Here is an 18,736-nt window from a genome sequence, read left to right on the forward strand (position 1 = left end):
CGGAACAGGGACGGCGCGGGCCCACTGCCCTTGCCAGGGCCAAAGATGGCGCTCCCCTCACGGACTGACCGGAAAAGGCCCGAGAGTATCCGGTGCCTCCTACTCTAGCGTCCGGCCAGCAAGGTGCGGCGAGAGACGCTCCGTGCCGCTGACAGGGCCAGTGTCAGCCGCGGCCATGGCGGCCTGGCCCGCCGCGCCCCTCCTCATCAACCTTGGGGAATCGCTTCTGGGTTTCGTGGCTACGCTCACACTGATCCCGGCCTTCAAAGACCACTTCTTGGCAGCGCGCCTCTTCGGCGAGGACCTCAACAAGGCCTTCCGGCGGCCCATGTGAGTAGTGGTGCCCGCCGGGCCGGGTCCGGCCCGCAACGTCCCAGCTGACCGCTGGCCTCCCCTTCCTTTCAGCCCCGAGGCACAGGGCATGATCAGCGGGGCCGTGTTCCTCATCATCCTCTTCTGCTTCATCCCTGTGCCCTTCCTGCGGTGCTTCGTAGAGGAGCAGTGCGCGGCCTTTCCTCACGACGAGGTAGGGCTTGCCTTGTGCCTGGAGTGCAGCAGGCATTAGCAGGGAATCACCATTAGTGACCGGAGCCCTGTTCTCTGTCCTGCAGTTTGTGGAGCTCATTGGCTCACTCCTTGCCATCTGCTGCATGATTTTCCTGGGCTTTGCAGACGATGTTTTGAACCTGCGCTGGCGTCACAAACTCCTTCTCCCTACCATGGCATCCCTCCCACTGCTCATGGTGTACTTCACCAACTTTGGGAACACAACCATTGTGGTGCCTAAGCCTTTCCGGGTGTTACTGGGCATGCACTTGGACTTGGGTAAGTTTTGACGATCATTAGTGATGAATTAAGGGGCGCATCTCAAACTTTAATGCATAGCAGGTGTCAATCTCTGTGCTACATAGGGAACCCATAAAGGATTTGCTAAGTATCCAGCGTGAGGGAACATAATCAACTAAATATCATGCTGGCAAGAATATTCTTCCAGATATCCACCAAGAGGTCCAGCATATGTTTAACTATGCATAGATAAGTACAGTACCTTCTTCCAGGTTTCTGGCAGTATGAGAGAGTGCCAGATGCACTTGGCCCTCAGATACCAATACCAGCATCACCCAATCACAGAAACAAAACACAGCAGTTTGCTGCTATGTTGCACGTTTGCTGCAGTCACTGTGCTGTACGCATGTGTACATGTGATAACATTTACAGGAGAAGGAACTGTTTGTTAGTAAGCTACTGATTTCACAATTTACTGAGGTAGTATATAATGAATTGTCCTACAAAGCAGGAAGCTAGAATTTCAGTAGATTGGACCACAGCCTGTTTCAAATGTGAATGCTAAAGTACTTGCCTTGTTCTGACCTGCAGGTATCTTCTACTATGCGTACATGGGCATGCTAGCAGTGTTTTGTACTAACGCCATCAACATTCTTGCTGGAATCAATGGGATTGAAGCAGGGCAGTCTCTGGTGATTGCTGCTTCCATTATCACATTCAACCTTGTAGAGTTAAATGGTAAGGTAGTGCTTGGGAGTGCAAAAAGCAAAGGGAAATAGAAACCTAGACTGGAGTAGCCAGCGTAGTTAAAAATAACCTAGTCCTGTCTTATCATAACCTCATTTTCTTTCCTTCTTTTTTTTTTTTTTTCCCTCTGTAGGGGATTATCAGGATGATCACATTTTCTCTCTCTACTTTATGATTCCATTTTTTTTTACAACGCTGGGGCTGTTTTACCACAACTGGTAAGAGGATGAGCATTCAGCATTTCTTTGGAAGCATACTCTTTACGTTTATCAACATGTAAGCAATATACTGGAGTACAGGCAGGCTTCTTGCTAGAACTAAGAGTGCAAAGCAGCAATCCACTGGTAGCTTTTATGCACCAAGCCTGCCATTATGGAATGCCTTCAAGTGGTTATGAAGTCATTATGTTGGCAACACTGGTTAGGACAGACCTTTGCTCTTTTGCCTTGTGGATTGCAGGTACCCATCCCAAGTGTTTGTTGGGGACACCTTCTGTTACTTTGCTGGCATGACCTTCGCTGTGGTGGGGATCCTGGGCCACTTCAGCAAAACAATGCTCCTTTTTTTCATCCCACAAGTGCTTAACTTCCTCTACTCATTGCCTCAACTCTTCCACATTATTCCTTGCCCCCGCCATCGGCTGCCAAGGTAATGTACCTGAGTGACCTATAACGGTACTAGTTTATGCCCTTTGTCTCCACTACCAGCTGAGAAACAATAACCTACACTGGTTGGTGCTCTTTTTAATACCTGTCAAAGTAGGTTGGATAGTTAAAAGTTGGCCAGCCATACTATTTATGGTTGAGTCAATCAGCACAGGTTTCTCAAATAAACTTGCTAGGAAAGAGTACTCTTTAATACTGTTAGAGTATGATTATTCTCAGCTACAAGACTGAGATAAAGGGATACAGGCCATTCTTATTGCTGTTGCATTAGGATTTGCTAAGATCTTACAGCAGCAAGCATTCTGTGGTACTGTGTATTATCACTGATTGTGATCAGGTCCACATATATTCAGTTCTTCTAACCTTGCAGCTTTATGCATATGTTAGGTGGAACCGGGGAGGAATCTTTTATTGGCTGCCCAATCTGAGAGACCAAGGTATGAGCAGCCGCTGTTAAGCATATCAGAATATTATTGCTTTTTTCACCAGTGTATTTCTTTCTCAGCAACTTGGCTTGAGGTATAAATCTACTTACGTGGGGATCGCTGTCTCCTTGCTCTGTCCAGACTAAGACTTTAATGTTCCTCTTAGGCTCAATCCTACTACAGGGAAGTTGGAGATGAGCTACTCCAAATTCAAAACTAAGAGCCTCTCAACCCTGGGAACATACATTCTGAAGGTAATACCAGAAAAACATTCAAAATCCAGACATGTTTTGAGGCAGCAATCAAATGCAAGAGCAACAGGATGGGAGGGGCTCAGTGCATATTTCCTAGCTCAAATCAAGAAGAACGCGTTCTACTTAGTTCAATCGCTGTCTCTTACAGTCACTACATTAGCCGCATTAATAATTGCTCTTTTAAAATAACCACACACAGCAGTTGTCCCAAGACCATCATAAGCCTATCCTGTCTCTTTAGTAGAAGCACAAGCCAAACTACTGGGATGGTACAGCAAAATGGATCTAGCAAGAAGCACGAAACGTACCTGGTGAAAGAGCATGCAATATTTTTTTTCCCCAGGTAGAAAAGATCTTGCACATAGTAGATGTGAGGAGTGGAATGGATGAAGATGGTGAATACTCCGAGTGCAATAATATGACGCTTATTAACTTTGTTATAAAACTGATTGGACCCATCCACGAACGAAATCTCACTCTCCTGTTGCTACTCATTCAGGTCAGACAAATGTTCCTGCTAGCAGAGAAATGTATTCTGCGATAGAAACAGATACAGATTTGTCTCAAGTACATCAAGGGGAAAGGGGGACGGGAAGTGTCATAATCTTCACGCAAGATGCAGTTAAAGTTGTACAATTTGAAAATATGAGGATTACACAGCTCCAGGAAGAAGCTGTCCTTCCTCTCAGTCCCCAGCTTCGTTCACTAAGAGCTATTAAATATAAAGTCCCTAGGTTAGCTTGAGAAGCTGATCAGAGCATGAATTGCAGGATTCTAGAAAAACTGTAGGAAAAAGAGCACTATGTTCTTGCCTTGTCACTGTAACCCAATACAGCCTTCTATCACATTCCTGTTCTTCAGTCATATCAAATAACACTGGTACCAGTGTTACCTCCAGCTGGTGGCTTTGCATAAATGTGGCATGCAACTCAGTAGTAGCTGGAGTCTGAGCATGGTGTGGGAACATTTTGAAGCAACTTAGAATGCAAGGAGAACATGCCTTGCAGATGCTCCTGCTACCTCTATTCAGTGCGTGAACTGTCTTACCTGTTATAGTAGACATTCTGTTCTGGAAAAGATATTGCTTATTTGCCTGCAATTCCTTCTTCACTCTCAGATCAAAGGTAAGAGTTTCTCCTTAGGAAAGAGAAGAAACACTGAAATTCCCATTCCAACGGAAGACTTCCAGCGAGATGAACAGGGCTTAGGCCAAACACATCTGGGGCAGGAGGGGATGGGAAGTGCATACAGCTTGATCTTGAATCAAGTCGTGGCAGAGAAGCCTTTGCTATGAAAGGATGCCAAATTGTAGCTTGACATGAGTTATTTTCCATTACAGGCCATAGAGTTTACATTATAATTTACGTACCTTAAGAAGTGGTGTTGCCATCTTTTCATCTAATGCACTTGTTCTCACAAGAGAAACTTGCACAGACAGGCACAAAAATCCCTCACAGATAGCAACAATTTTCATAGAATGAGCCAAGAACTTTGGCTAAACTTATGCTTTTCATTTCTTCTACACCTAAAGATTTTAGCTTTTCTTCTACACCTAAAGATTTTAACTTTATGCTATATAGTGAACAGACTGCGTTTTAAAGCACATCAAATCCATCAGGAAAGGAAGAACCTGCTAGCCAGTGAACTGTCTGATGTAAGATTTCAGCTTCAGATTTTTTTTGTTTTGTTTGTTTTTAAACCTAGGTCCTGGGGAGCATGATTGCATTTTCAATCCGGTACCAGCTAGTGCGCTTATTTTATGATGTCTGACTGAACTGCCAGGAGCTGCACCTTCTAGTGAACTTTGTTCAATTGCTGACCAAAAAATTCAATTAATCTTATTCTGGTCCTCTGAGAACTTCAAGCCACCTTTCAAAATGCAAGCAACTACTCCAGGCCAGTCTAGAATCACAATTCTCTTTTTGTGGACAGAGCTCTTCTGTCTAATTCTGCTGACAGAAGACAATGAGTGGTACTTGGACATCTTTGCTATTGGGAGTACCTTTCAGAGGACAAATAAGCAACACAAATCTTGACACTTAGGGGTGCTTAGGGGAAGTGGGAGAAATGAAATCTCTAAATTAAAAAAAAAAGTTTCACAGTTCCTTGAGAGAAGAAATAAGAACTACAATTTCTGTGAGACTCTGTACAGCAGAATAAGTGAACCAGGACACCCTCTTGGCTAATTCAGGTTTATCCATGGATATAGAATAATGTGTTATAAATTGCACCCTAAACTCGGAGCACTCTGAGAATAAAATAACTCAAGATACTCTTTCCTCCTCGGTTCTCTGTCTTGAGAATATTGACATGCAGTGAAACAAGGTTGCACGGTACAGTGCTGTGCCCTCCTGCCCTGCTCAGTGCCAATAATTTCTGCAGCAGATTCCCCAAGTTTTTTTTTTCTGAATGTCTTTAGCATCTGTATTCCTTCACAGATCAGGACACTGCTGGGATAGGCTAGCAGAGTATGGATCACAGCATCCTTTCTTAACACAAAGTATCGATAAAAACCACTTCGATCTGCCGGTTACAATTAATTTTTCTTCGTCCAAAGCCGTATTTATATAGCGTTATCTGGCACCGTAGTTCACCGAGGAATTGCCACCTGAGAGAGTAACTCCAGACAGCCATGGGAGGCGCCGCTGCTCAGCTTAGCCACGCCCCCTGCCAGCACACCGCCGAGCTCCGCCGACGAGTTGGACCCCGGGCCTAATTGGCGCCACACCGCCCCGGTCTCACCGTACCCGACTGCGAGCGCCAACGGCCGCCGCGTGGTACAAATTTGGCGCCCTGTCTTCTGATTGGCCCGTTGCCGTCGCCAATAGATGGGAGGTAAGCGCGAGGGAGCGGGGGAGGGCACAAAGGCGGCCAGTCAGCAAAGAGGTTCATGCGGCAGAGCTCCAATAGCGAGGCGCCATGGTGCCGTCCAATGAGCCGGGCCCTACTTTGCGGGCGGTTATAAAGAGACGGGGTGGGGGCGTCCTCACTTCATCCCGCCGCAGAGCTCCTGAGATCTCGGCCCGGAGCTCGGTGTGCTGCGAGGCGCCATGTCTGGCCGCGGCAAGAGTGGCGGTAAGGCCCGAGCGAAGGCCAAGTCTCGTTCTTCCCGGGCTGGGCTGCAGTTCCCCGTTGGGCGTGTTCATCGGCTGCTGCGGCGCGGACATTACGCGGAGCGGGTGGGCGCTGGCGCACCCGTTTATTTGGCGGCCGTGCTGGAGTACCTGACGGCCGAAATCCTAGAGCTGGCGGGCAACGCGGCCCGCGACAACAAGAAGACGCGCATCATTCCCCGACACCTGCAGCTGGCGGTGCGCAACGACGAGGAGCTCAACAAGCTGCTGGGCGGTGTCACCATCGCGCAGGGCGGTGTCCTGCCCAACATCCAGGCCGTGCTGCTGCCCAAGAAGACGGGTGGCGGCGCCGCGGGCCCGGCCAAGGCCGGCAAGAAGGGCGGCGGGCAGCAGTCGCAGGAGTACTAAGCCGGGCGCCCCCCCACTCCGTCCTCCCAGCACCACACAAAGGCCCTTTTCAGGGCCACTCCATTGCTCACGGGGAGAGCTGCGATCCGCGGGAGGGGAGAGGTGGGGGGATGGGGGCGTTCATACCCCGGCGCAACGCCTGGGGCGGTGCCGCTCCATGCCCGCAGAGGCCAACAACGAAGAGCGAGCGCCGGGCGGCGCTGCGGAGCTAGTGGGAAGCGCCGGAAGGCAGCACGCCTGCTCGAGTTCAGTCACAGAAACTGTAAATAGGTCACATGCTCGGTAAAGACTTACTCTTGGGTACTTATAACGTGACTCTTTATCTGGTGTTACATTCAGGGGACGTTGCACGGAGAATAAAAAATGCTTCATCTCCACCCTGGAACCCCGTAAGAGGCTATTTTCATATTTCTGTAAGGCACTGTAACATGGTAGTGCAACACCACAGTTCAGCTATGAACTATAAGGAAATAGCTCACAGCCTCCATGGAAGGGCTTAAACTTCAGCTCCAAGGTTACTGGTTATCACAGATTAATGCCTATTCTCATACTACATCTACGTAGGATGAGTTGGCTTACCAACTACCTAGTAATAAACTATGGACAAGTGGCAAATTTGTATTTAATAGCTTAAAATATCTCCATGAATATAGCATCTGTGGTGAATTCCCCCTAAGGAACATACTGGGAACCTAATGCCAGTCTCTTTCAGCACTTCTGAAAATAACAGGCCCAAATAATCCACAATTTTGCAAGTTCAGTGACTACAGAAAACACTTCTGTATTGTCAGCACAGTGCAGTACTTCAGTACTACCACTGTTTAGTCTGACTATAATCTGTATTTGGTGTTTTGTTACTAAATGCAAGAGGAGAACAATTACTACGACACTTCTTAGCAACAAAAACTTTGAAACTTGTTTAAGAGAAATTTTGCAACTTCGATAAACCCTGATAATAACTTTGAAACTTAGTTTAGTATTTCAAGTATTTTATGCCCAAAGGTCAGACAAGGCTGGTGCAAATGTTGAAAACAAAAACCCCTTCCTCCAACAGCTGTCAGAGTAGCTGTGAAGACTGAAGCAAGAGTTGTAGCAATCTTGCTGATCTCACTAGAGGCTTAGCAGGCATCATTAAGCTGCCTTGCCACACTAAGGATGTGCTTAGCTCCCTTGCTCAGAAGTAAACTAGCTAGTTCAACACCAAGGTTCTCTGCAGCTTCCTGGGCCTGACCAGGGACATTCTTGGCTGTGATGCCAACATGCTGCACATCATCATTTGGTCCATCTTCATTCTGCAAATATAAATACAATCAATGTAAGGCTATGGGAAGGAGTGTTCGATAAAACAATCCATGTGTGAAACCAGATATCACAGAATTGTCACAGAATTATGGGGCTGTAAGGGACCTCCGGTGATCATCCAGCCTAACCCCCTTGAAAGCAGGTTCCCTAGAGCAGACTGAACAGGAAACCATCCAGGCATGTTTCAGTTATCTCCAGCAAAGGAATCTCCCCCACCTCTCTGGGCAGCCTGTTCCCGATCTGTCACCCTCCAAGTAAAGTAGCTCTTCCTCATGTTTGTATGGAACTTTCCATATTCTAGTTTGTGCCCATTGCCCCTTGTCATGCCGCTGTGCACCACCAAAAAGAGCCCGGGCTCAACTGCTTGACTCCCACCCTTTAGATATTTGTAAGCATTGATAAGATCCCCTCTCAGCCTTTCTCCTCCAGGCTGAACAGCCCCAGGTCTCCAAGTCTTTCCTCATTATGGAAATGCTCCAGGCCTCTATCATCTTTGCAGCTCTCCACTGGACTTGTGCCAGCAGTTCACTGCCTTTTCTAAGCTGAGAAGCCTGGAACTAGATAGTGCTCCAGATGTGGCCTCCCCGGGACAGAGCAGAGGGTATGAGAACCTCCCTAGCCCTGCTGACCACGCTCTTTGTAACACACCCCAAGGTACAGCCAGTCTTTCTTGGCCACAAGGGCACAATGCTGGCTCAGTGAAACATATTCAACTAGAATCTGAGGTCTGAATAGCCGTTAGAACTGTACGTTGTGGAGTTTCCCCAGAACAATTAGCAGTGGAAAAAAACTGAAGCTGAAACTCTGAAAAACTAGACCTTTTGATCTGGTTCAATCATTCAGCTACAGGTTTGAATTTTGAGTGCATTATTGTTCACATACCCGTTGTGGATAATTAACGCTTGTCTGCATTGTTTCCTTCAGGCTATCAGATCCATCCAAACTGTAGACTGCACCTGTCAAATACAACTTTGGAAGACAGAAGGGGTTAATACCACAAAGCCAACCTAGAAGGGAACACTTCTGTAGTCCAGTGCAATCAGATAGAATGGCAGTATGATACAACAGTAATGCAAGTAATCCCTGTTAGGGAAGATACATCTTCCCAAGAAAGAAACCAAATACTTCCTAGCTTTCCACCTACTTAGTTTATGATCTGTTGTATAAATGCACTGATTTTCTGGAGTCAAAAGGAAGACTTTGAGATCTCAGGGCAACACTTTAGAAAAAGAGGGGAGGGAAAAAACCTAATTATCACAATAAGGGTGTTTTCTAGGACTCAGCTTCAGTGACCAGACCCATTCTCATACTCCTGCTTTGGACAATAACCCTATCTGCCCCCCCCCCGCCCCCAGCTGTAAAGACATCTGCTGAACTGAACCTCAGCAAATGTGCACACACTGGAACAATTTTCCATAAATAATCCCAGCTCCTTACAAAATATTCCTCACCTGGCCATCTTTCAGCATGGTGTTAACTGCAACAGGGACACTACAGCCACCCTCCTGAAAACAGAAAGATGTTGCTATTGAGTTTCCTCCCCAACACATTCAAAGCAGAGGCCTCTGAAAAGTATATGCTGCACACAGCCCCACCTATCGCTGTTCAGGCACTTCCCAATTCACAAGTTCCCCCTACTTGGCAGTTTTAATGAAGTGTAACAGCGTTCCCACACTATGCCATCAGTTTAACTGTAGCACAGCAGTATTTATTGCTGCAAGCAGAAGGGCAAGGATGATATACGTACCAAATGTTTCATAAAGGCCCTCTCAGCAATGCAGCATAATACAGTTTCTCCATCGTGCAAGGCAGATACCATATTCAGTATTTCTTGATCTTTGGCACGAACCTCCACTGCTAAAGCGCCCTGTAAGGAGGCAATAACAACAGAACTCTCAACTTCAGCATCTGTGTGCACTCAGCATTGGTCGTGAAACAGAACTCAGAGGTCTGGATGTGTTTCACACAAGGAGCAGTATTTAAGTACAGAGATTATACAGAAATTATTCAAGAAACAATCAACTGGTTGCAAGACATCTTGAAGCTGCTGCTGCAAAGGGAAGCTCAGAACTTAGATGAGTACTGAAGATCACACAGTCACCTGACATCTTTTCCTTTGCTCAAACAGTTTCAGACCATATCCCTCTTCTGACTGCATATATACAAACACCCGCTCTGCTGTCACTTAATGACAGCACGAGAACGTTGAATAAACGTAAGCTCCACAACCTTGTCTGAAGATAATAGCAATCACAAACCAATTCTTTCCCAAATGGAAAACAAGACCAGAAGAAAAAAAGTAAGCACAGTACATGCCAAATATATCATTTAAAAAAAAAAAGACACAACACTATTTCTGGCTCATTTTTCACTTTCATCATGGGTGACTACCTTCTGTATTGTCATGGCATAGTTTTAAAGCTGTCACAGCCCACTGTTTCCAACCTGTAAGTAACACAGCAACAGCTGTTCATCGACCAGGAATTCATTCAGACTGGGGAATAACTGCATTACATTACAATGATGATTGCACTCAGAAATACATAGCCACCTCAGGTTTAGCAAGTTTGATACCAGCTGTGCAACGCTGTGTAAATTCAGCCGCATGACCAGCACGGTCTGGAATAATTTGACTGCCCAGAAACAAGAATGCTCACAACGTGCCCCAGGGCAGACATTTCAGCTCCACGTAGCCAGAGTCAGGACACTGTGTAAGGGAGCATCACTGCAGTGACTTCGTGCAATTAGCCCAGTACAGCACAACACTGGCCCTGCCTCATATTTGCAGAGTTGTCCCAGGGTAGCTGCGCCACACATTTACCTGTACCATTTACCATTTCTGTGGCTGACAGAAATCAAACCCCACTACACAGGCTCATGGAGCTGACTAACGTTCTTCCCACACACTGAACGTAAGTAAACTAACAGGCTGCAACAGAGATCACTGTAATTCATCTTTGGCAATGAATACATCAGAAGTATTTGGCTGTCGCAGTTAACCACTGGGCACGTCATACTGCTGCTGGCTTTCCATATGCAGTCAGGCTCAAGGTAGAAAAATTGTAACGTACCTGTCCCACAGCATACAGACAATCTTCAGGGCTCAGGAGCTGGAAGAAAGAACAGGGTTAAGTCATATTGCACTTTTTAGAATACACAAAGCAAGAACTGAATTCCACGCACACCTCTAACACCACATTTGTGCCCAACTGAAATATCACCTCCCCCTTCCCATGCCTCAGCATTTCCATCCCAAAAGTAGAGTAAGGCACTATTCCTCACCTGGACAGTAATATTTCGTTCGTTAGTTAATCAGAAAAAAAATCTTAGACACACACTGCTGTTTTGCTGCACATACGAAATGCTGGGAGATAATCGTATTACAAGCTTCTATTGCAACATGGAAAGTATAAAATTGTATACGAAAGAAACAAGCAAAATCAAGCCCTCCCTGAAGCAAATAAAATCTCAAGCTAACGCAGCAATGGATTCGGCAGACTGCATGTGCATTTTTCATGGGACAGTCGCAAGTTCTGAAAGGCAAGCAGGCAATGGCTTAGAAGAGAATGGGATTTTCAACTTTGACACGCACCTGACCAATGCGATTCTCCCAGCCCATTCTCTTCAGTCCAGCAGCAGCCAGGATTATAGCACTGAAGTCTTCCTTCTCATCTAGCTTCTTCAAGCGGGTGTTTAAATTTCCTCTCTGTACAAGTGGTTAAGCAAGTAGAGAAACAGCGTGCAAACAGTCGTACAATCACTTAGCATTGTTTAAAGCCTCCAAATAAGAATAAATCAGGGTATCATTGTGAAAGAAGTGTTAAATATGGACAATTGTTTCTTTGAACAGAATTCTGCTGATTATTACGGAATATTAATCCAAGCACGCACTCTCAAAAGATACGTGTCATTTATGTGCATGATTTGTATCTGACATCAAATAATTTTGCAAATCGAAGAACTGGGTTACTAGGACTGAGGTAACAATGCGTTTTACCACCACTTTCGTGGCGCACATCTAAACTAGCAGCCCAGATCACATCAAAGGGATCGTGGACCGATGAGCATTTGGCTGTCACTGTGACAAATGTATGACAGACCTCCGCTAAACAGCCTTTAGAACACTCCTAAATGTGAAATTCATCAGCATCTTGAACCTCAGCTGGATTAAAGCTGGGCCCTTTCTTTATAGAATCAGGAGAAAACTACGGGACAAAATGTACTACAGAATACGTTATGGGAGGCAGCCTTTGAGGAATTTGTTCCTGCAGGTCAGGTACTGTAAATCAGCCTTGATTCTAGATTTTACATCAACATATATAGTACAACTTGCAACTTTGTCCAGATTCCACATTTTGCCATGAAAGGATACAATATCCCTGAATTCTAGCTGAGGGAACTTCCTTTTGAGCTGGGCTGCTCGCCGAAGTGAACTAGTGCCGATAACACTGTTGGGAAAATTAAATCAATGAAATCCAGAATACAGCAGTACTCAACTCCACCCAAATATACCTCAGAAGTTTCAAGGAAGATTTCTGCTCCCCCCCCCCCCCCCTGGATGGAAACAAAGTTTCAAGAACCTACCAATGATACATGCCTCCTTGGAAGAAGTAAAAGCACTTGTTAAGGTTTAACATAAGATTTCTCTAAAACTAGATGCAGGCAAACCACTGCCAGAGGGAACATCAGAGGGAATGCTTCTGGAATACAGCTGCTATTATCTGTCAAACTTGATTTAAAGAGCACACCTTCCCACCAAGGCTTCCTTGGTGGCAATATGACACAATAAAATTGTCACAGAAAACAGACTTAGCTGCTCCAAACTGAGACATAAATAGTCAGACACCACAAAACATGGGAAATTCTTCAATTACATATATGCAGCGGGAGGAGAATCTTCAAAAAAAAGTCGTGTAACTGGACAGCATAGAAAGCTGCCCATCTGGGCAGTAACCATTTATTTTCTAGAGATACCTGTTCGCTCTTCTTTGTAACCTGGAACCTAACGCAGATGATTTGCATGCTAATTAGAAGAATAGAAGTGCAACTCTACATTCGTATCACAGCTAGTTTATAATGCTCCTAGTAGAACCACAGAAAATGTGTGCCAAAAAAGCAACAAAGAAATCTGAACTGGCTGGGTGAGAACAAGAGAATGGCCATGCAAGCTGAAATGCTGCTCTGGACACACTGCTTGCACTGTATGCATTCTCCTGCAGTGAGCACCATACAAAGGACTTGGTATTCACTCTGGAGACTGAAGCAAAGAAGGGTCTCACTTGAGAAAACATTGCATCTCAAAGGTGGCTAGAGACATCCAAGCACAGCCAGTTTACAACATTCTCATTAGCGTAGCTCTTTTCAGCAAGTAGGTTCACTGTAACGTACATTGAAAGCTAACTGAAGGCAGCGCAAAACCACTACAGGATAGAAGGAAGAAGCTCACTGATTTGTCAATGGGAAATGGGAACAAACTCCTCCTTTCTATTTTTTACACTTTACTGTCTTCCCCTTCCCCCTACTCACCTCTTTTCAGGAAGAAGACTGAGAGTTTTCCCACAGTTTTTGGGGTGAAAGACAACAGCGTCAAGTGGGTTCTCCCTTCTGCAAAATAAGGCAAGAGCTGAATGGCAGACATCATTTAACGGAAGGCTGTTAAGATTAACAGTTCTGGTATCGGTCCCTAAAGGAACCATCCCTAGCTCCAAAAGGCCTCTTCTCCATTTTAACAGCAGCGATTTCCAACAAACCTGCTGGCTACAGAATACTAGTTCTCCCACCGTTACAGAGAATAATCGAAGGTCAAACAAGAACAAAGAAGATCTAAGCTCTCATTTTCTACCATTACCCACACTGCAAAATCTTAAGTCCCTCAGACAGTCAGGCTTTGTGCACATACTTACTTGCAAATAGCACCAATGGTAAAGCCAGGAGGAAGAGAAGTTGGCAGGTCCTTCAAGGAGTGAACTACCAGGTCAACTCTATGAATTAGAGAACAGTAATCACAACGCTGAACAGACGGTTGGGTCATGTAGTGCCAGAGACCTACAGGTAACAATGGGAAAGCGTGGATTCACCCTTGGGATTAGTTTAGAGAAAAGAAAGACTGTTCAGAATTCTATAGCCAGAATTACTACTAGACTTACACAGCAACTCTGAAGAGTCACTTCACTTTTCTCTGCCTTTTCTAATCTGGAAAACTGCCTTCCTTCCAATAGCAGTGCAAGATACATTACAACCATCAGACTGAATTAGGGTAAGACACCAGAAATACTGACAAAGAAACTCACTGAACCAGTATGCAACCAGAACACTGACTGGTATCACAGTTCAAAGTGAAAATAATAGCTAGCAAAGCAAATGCCATCTACTTCCAATCTGGTGGCCCTCTGTGATGGAGTGACGGCATTGGTAGACAAAGGCAAAGCGACCAGTGTCATTTACCTGGACTTGTGCAAGGCCTTTGACATGGTCCCCCACCACACCCTCATCTCCAAATTGGAGAGATGTGGATTTGAGGGTGGATAGGGAATTGGTTGAAAGGCCACAGACAAAGGGTGGTGATCAACGGTTCTATATCCAGGTGGAGGCTGGTAACAAGCGGTGTCCCCCAGGGGCCAGTCATCTTGGGACCGGTGCTCTTTAACATCTCTACCAATGACATCAGTGATGGAATTGAGTGCACCCTCAGCAAGTTTGCTGATAACACCAAGCTGAGTGGTGCAGCTGACACAATGGAAGGAAGGGATGCCATTCAGAGGGACCTCAGCAAACTCGAAAGGTGGGCTCGGATGAATCTAATGAGGTTCAACACAGCCAAGTGCAAGGTTTTGCACTTGGGCTGGAGGAATCCCAGGCACAGACACAGACAGGGAGGAGCAATCCTTGAGAGTAGTCCTGCAGAGAAGGACCTGGGGTTCCTGGTGGATGAAAAACTTAACATGAGCCAGCAGTGTGCTCTTGCAGCTCGGAAAGCAAACGGTATCCTGGGCTCCATCAGAATAGGGGTGGACAGCAGGAAGAGGGAGGTGATTGCCCCTCTCTACTCAGCCCTCGTGAGGCCCCAGCTGGAGTACAGCATCCAGGTCCGGGGCCCCCAATGCAAGAAAGACAGGGAGCTGTTAGAGAGGGTCCAGAGAAGGGTCACAAAGACGATCAGAAGGCTGGAGCACCTCTCCTACAAAGACAGGCTGAGGGAACTGGGCTTGTTCAGCCTGGAGAAGAGAAGGCTCCGGGGTGACCTCACTGCAGCCTTCCAGCACCTAACAGGAGCCTATGAACAGGAGGAGAGTTAACTCTTTACAAGGATAGATAATGTCAGGACTAGGAGAAATGGTTCTAAGTTGAAGGAGGGAAGATTTAGGTTGGATATCAGGGGGAAGTTCTTAACCAAGAGAGTGGTAAGGTGCTGGAACAGACTGCTCAGAGAGGTTGTGGATGCCTCGTCCCTGGAGGTGTTCAAGGCCAGGTTGGATGGGGCCCTGGGCAGCCTGCTCTAGTATTAGATATGGAGGTTGGCGGCCCTGCCTGTGGCAAGGAGTTTGGAACTTGATGATCCTTGAGGCCCCTTCCAACCCCAGCCATTCTATGATTCTATGACTTCTAAATGATTGAACCTCCAGCATTTTTTCCACTGACTCTACTGGAAAACACATTATCATATACGTGTGCGCTAGAGATGCAGAAAATACCTTTGCTTTTAAGCTTATACAGTTTGTTGTTTTTTTTTAATATCCTGAATATCTGACTTCTTTCTGTAGGAATAAGTTACTCCAGAAAGCAGCACAGCTTGCTCATATACAATTCTCCTGACTATTTAGCATGTAACACACTAACAAGCAGTAAATATGTTATGCAGTATTTTAACATGGAATACTGAAATACAGTAACATAAAGTAGTAAAATAAAGAACATGTCTGCAAGCATGAATTAGATTACACACACTCTGACACACAAGTAACATACAAATCACAGGAGAGAAAAAAAACCAACATAAAAGCAGGGCAGACTAAGCAACAGACCACCACCACTCCAAAACGTGGCCTAAGTCCAGAGTAGGGATTTAAAAGAAAAAAAAAAAGAAAGAAAATGCCTTATCAGAGGATTTATTTCTTAACCAGAAAGAACAGAAGGAAACTAGATCACACATACAGCATATCAAAATAAATAACACAAAAAATGCCAGACAGCTAAGAAAACTAAGCTCTTACTCATTTCTTTCAAGTGCATTTTCCAGCTCTTTGGTAAAGAGGCTCTTCTCCCCAATCTATGTGAAAATGAAGAAACATGGATCACAGAAGGAAATCTGCAAGTATGCCATCAAATACAATTACTTTTTTGAGTACTGAATTTTTTGAGTAGTTTCCTCCTGAAAGAAGAAATCCTTTACCTTAGAAAGCGCTGTATCTAAGATCTTGTCTCCAGTTGTAGACATGGCAACTGCTCAGTGAACACAAAACATTAGGCATCATTGGAGCACACTGGCTGGTGGTCTGCGTTCACACTATCACACTGTGTGAACACAGACTCGAGACAAATTCAAGAGCAGCTCACTTCTAAGAATACATTCTAAGTGAAATCGAGACTTCTTTCATAGCTCTCAAAAACACAAAAGGAGAAAGAGGGCAGGTTTTGGGAACAGCCAACTCAAAAGACATTGCACAGGTTCTCAAACAGAGCGACATAACATCACCTGTATGAAAGATACCTGCCCCAGTCAACAGGAGCTTGTGTAATCAATACTTCTCCAGTGGAAAACACCAGCAGCAGTTGCTCAGCTACACAACCTCATCGAATTCAGACTGCATTGTTAGATAACATGGGGCAAATTCTCCTCCTCTTGACAATACTCTATTCACACATCTTGTACCCAAAGATAACTGCCTGGCTCCTACCGCCATCTACATCAGAGAAGCAACTGGAGGGGAGAAAAAACAGACCACCACTTACCAATCTCAAAGCAGAAGTCAGGATAAAACTCACGGAGCATCTCAACCACACTGTCAGTCTGAATCCGGGCCAGCTGCAAGGAAGCCAAAACTAAAGCACTATGCAAAAAGCATATAAGCTACACGGTAGCTAGAGAGGACTTTGTCATTCTTTGATAGTCATGCATGCACGACCACTACGTTCTCTAAACTGTAAGCATTAGAGAGAAGCAGCTCCAAATACAATAGCTCATATATACAAGCCCTTTGAACCTATAATGTGACCAGAGCATTTCACTGATTTTTTATTTTTTTAAATCTAAATGGCAAAATAACCTCTCCCCATATCCGGCACTGTTGTGATCCAAGCAATGGCAAGTAACAAAAAAAACAGTGTACTGAGTTAGGAAGAGCAACTGAAGCAAAAGACAGTGTGTCAGAATTTACACACACTGCTTGCAGCTGCCCTAAGATCACTAGCTGTCCCCTAGTCAAAAATTATATTTCTCAGAGGCAGCCATATACATAGACAGCATTTACCTAGCTAATTTTAAGGCACTTTGTTTCACTTCTACAGAATGCCACTGCTAAGTGTTTACTGGCAAGCAAACAGAAAGGCAAGCAAAACCCCCCTACTGTCACTCACTGAAGAAAGAAAAAGTCATATCACAGAGAGCAATCCCTGCTTTTTCTAAAAGTATAAATGTTGTCAATGCTGCATGTTTTTTTCTTGTTTTTTTTTTTGTTTGTTTGTTTTTGTTGTGGTTTTTTTTGGAGCCACTAGGATTTTGTCTTGCCTGTAGAAGTCCTATAAATACTGGCAAATACGAATTACTTAGCCTTGATAAGATCAAAATGCTATTCAGAAATTCTACAAACAAAATATTAAAAAAGTAGCAGCTGAGGTCTGCACAAACAGCAAGTACCAGATCTTCAAGCAGTAAAATAAAGAAATAATGACAGCAGAAGCAAGTAAAATAAAAACAGCAGTAGAATCAAGCAAGCACCTCTGACTATAGTGTTTTAGCCTTTTTCCTGGTAATGAGCTATGTAGCCTGGGGCAATTAACTTTGTTCTCAGGACTCTAGTTTCCCTACATTTAAAATGAGCACAGCTTGCGGCTTCACTAAATGCCATTAGAACCTCAAGTTAGAAAAAGCAGCAGCATATGTGTGAGCCTATGATCTGCACTCTGATGTCCACGTGTAATGCTTTCTCTCTTTCTTCAAGGTACTGAATTTTTCCTAGACCTCGCTACCAGAATGAACAAGGTTATCGCAGACCAAAGGCCTGAAGGACGGTTATCTCCTCCGAGTCAGCTCCTCCCTTGCTGCAACAGGATGGCAAGAGATACCCACTGTATCTCTGGACACGCTCTTCCCCGGCCTTTGGGAGTACTGGAGCGTTTGGAGTGGGTGATCCCCCTCACCTCTCCGTAAGAGCTGCGCCAAGCCTTGCAATTCAGTAAGCAGCAAGATACCCGTTATCGTAGAAGGTGCCACGTTAACTTCGCTAACCGCATAAAAGAAGCGCTACTTAGAGCAGACGCCCCGTCCAAGAGAAGCGTTTACAATTTTCCTCTCGCGCTCTCGACAAAGGACCCAGAACGTCTGAGCCCTCCCGGCCGCCACTCCCCTGAGCGCAGCGTCCCGAGAAGGGAGCTCCGCCCTTGCCTGCAGACCTCGGTAGGAGAGCAACAGCAGCTCCTACGTCAGGCCGAGTCTCGACTCAGCTTGGCGAGCACGGACGCCGCTCTCGCTTGCTTTTCGAGCAGGAAAGCTGCCGAGACCGAAGGAACGAAAGCATTCGCTGCCACGCAGCGCTGCCCAGGGCTACCTCGGTCTTCCCGCACCCCCAGCTCGCCACCGCCTACCTGGCTCCGGCGGGTACCCACGCGGATCGCCCTCCTGCCAACGCCGTTCTCGCCCTGCAGCAACAAACGTGTTAGCAGCCCCCACAGCTGGCCGCGCGCCCTCCCGCCCCGCCGGGCCCCGACTCACCGCTGCCGGGCGCACCGCGTCCATCGCGCCGCTCCGCCTACAGTTCACCCCACGGCGTCCCATAGCCCCGCCCCGCAGACGCGTCACGTCCGCTGGGCCGTCCACGTGACGAGCCCTCAGCCCCGCCTTCCCGCGGCGCCCACCGCTC

The 18,736-nt window shown here is 45.9% G+C and overlaps 3 protein-coding genes across 6 annotated transcripts; 2 read left to right on the forward strand and 1 right to left on the reverse strand.

Annotated features, from left to right (window-relative positions):
- On the forward strand, positions 18–5,149 carry DPAGT1 (dolichyl-phosphate N-acetylglucosaminephosphotransferase 1). Of its 2 annotated transcripts, XM_021375841.1 has the most exons (9): positions 22–330; positions 406–526; positions 612–825; positions 1,378–1,524; positions 1,667–1,751; positions 1,993–2,181; positions 2,790–2,877; positions 3,221–3,376; positions 4,582–5,149. In XM_021375841.1, the coding sequence occupies exons 1-9, from the start codon at positions 176–178 to the stop codon at positions 4,645–4,647; spliced, it is 1,221 nt and encodes a 406-aa protein (XP_021231516.1). In that variant the 5' UTR covers positions 22–175; the 3' UTR covers positions 4,648–5,149. The 2 variants fall into 2 exon arrangements, with proteins under 2 accessions (XP_021231517.1, XP_021231516.1); XM_021375842.1 differs by lacking the exon at positions 1,993–2,181 and having other exon boundaries at positions 18–330.
- On the forward strand, positions 5,307–6,752 carry LOC110387584 (histone H2A). Its single transcript, XM_021375846.1, has one exon. The coding sequence runs from the start codon at positions 5,928–5,930 to the stop codon at positions 6,357–6,359; it is 432 nt and encodes a 143-aa protein (XP_021231521.1). The 5' UTR covers positions 5,307–5,927; the 3' UTR covers positions 6,360–6,752.
- HMBS (hydroxymethylbilane synthase) lies at positions 7,140–18,729 on the reverse strand. Of its 3 annotated transcripts, none has more exons than XM_021375844.1 (14): positions 18,589–18,728; positions 18,462–18,515; positions 16,611–16,683; positions 16,051–16,100; positions 15,872–15,927; positions 13,565–13,706; positions 13,188–13,265; positions 12,034–12,109; positions 11,254–11,367; positions 10,733–10,771; positions 9,409–9,528; positions 9,113–9,166; positions 8,544–8,630; positions 7,140–7,651 (listed from the first exon to the last, which is right to left on the reverse strand). In XM_021375844.1, exons 5-14 carry the CDS (start codon positions 15,888–15,890, stop codon positions 7,478–7,480), a joined length of 903 nt encoding a protein of 300 aa, XP_021231519.1. In that variant the 5' UTR covers positions 15,891–15,927; positions 16,051–16,100; positions 16,611–16,683; positions 18,462–18,515; positions 18,589–18,728; the 3' UTR covers positions 7,140–7,477. The 3 variants fall into 3 exon arrangements, with proteins under 3 accessions (XP_021231519.1, XP_021231518.1, XP_021231520.1); XM_021375843.1 differs by having other exon boundaries at positions 13,565–13,642; positions 18,589–18,724; XM_021375845.1 differs by lacking the exon at positions 16,051–16,100 and having other exon boundaries at positions 18,589–18,729.

The sequence above is a fragment of the Numida meleagris genome, chromosome 23 (genome assembly GCF_002078875.1).
Source record: "Numida meleagris isolate 19003 breed g44 Domestic line chromosome 23, NumMel1.0, whole genome shotgun sequence".
Classification (NCBI taxonomy): Eukaryota; Metazoa; Chordata; class Aves; order Galliformes; family Numididae; genus Numida; species Numida meleagris.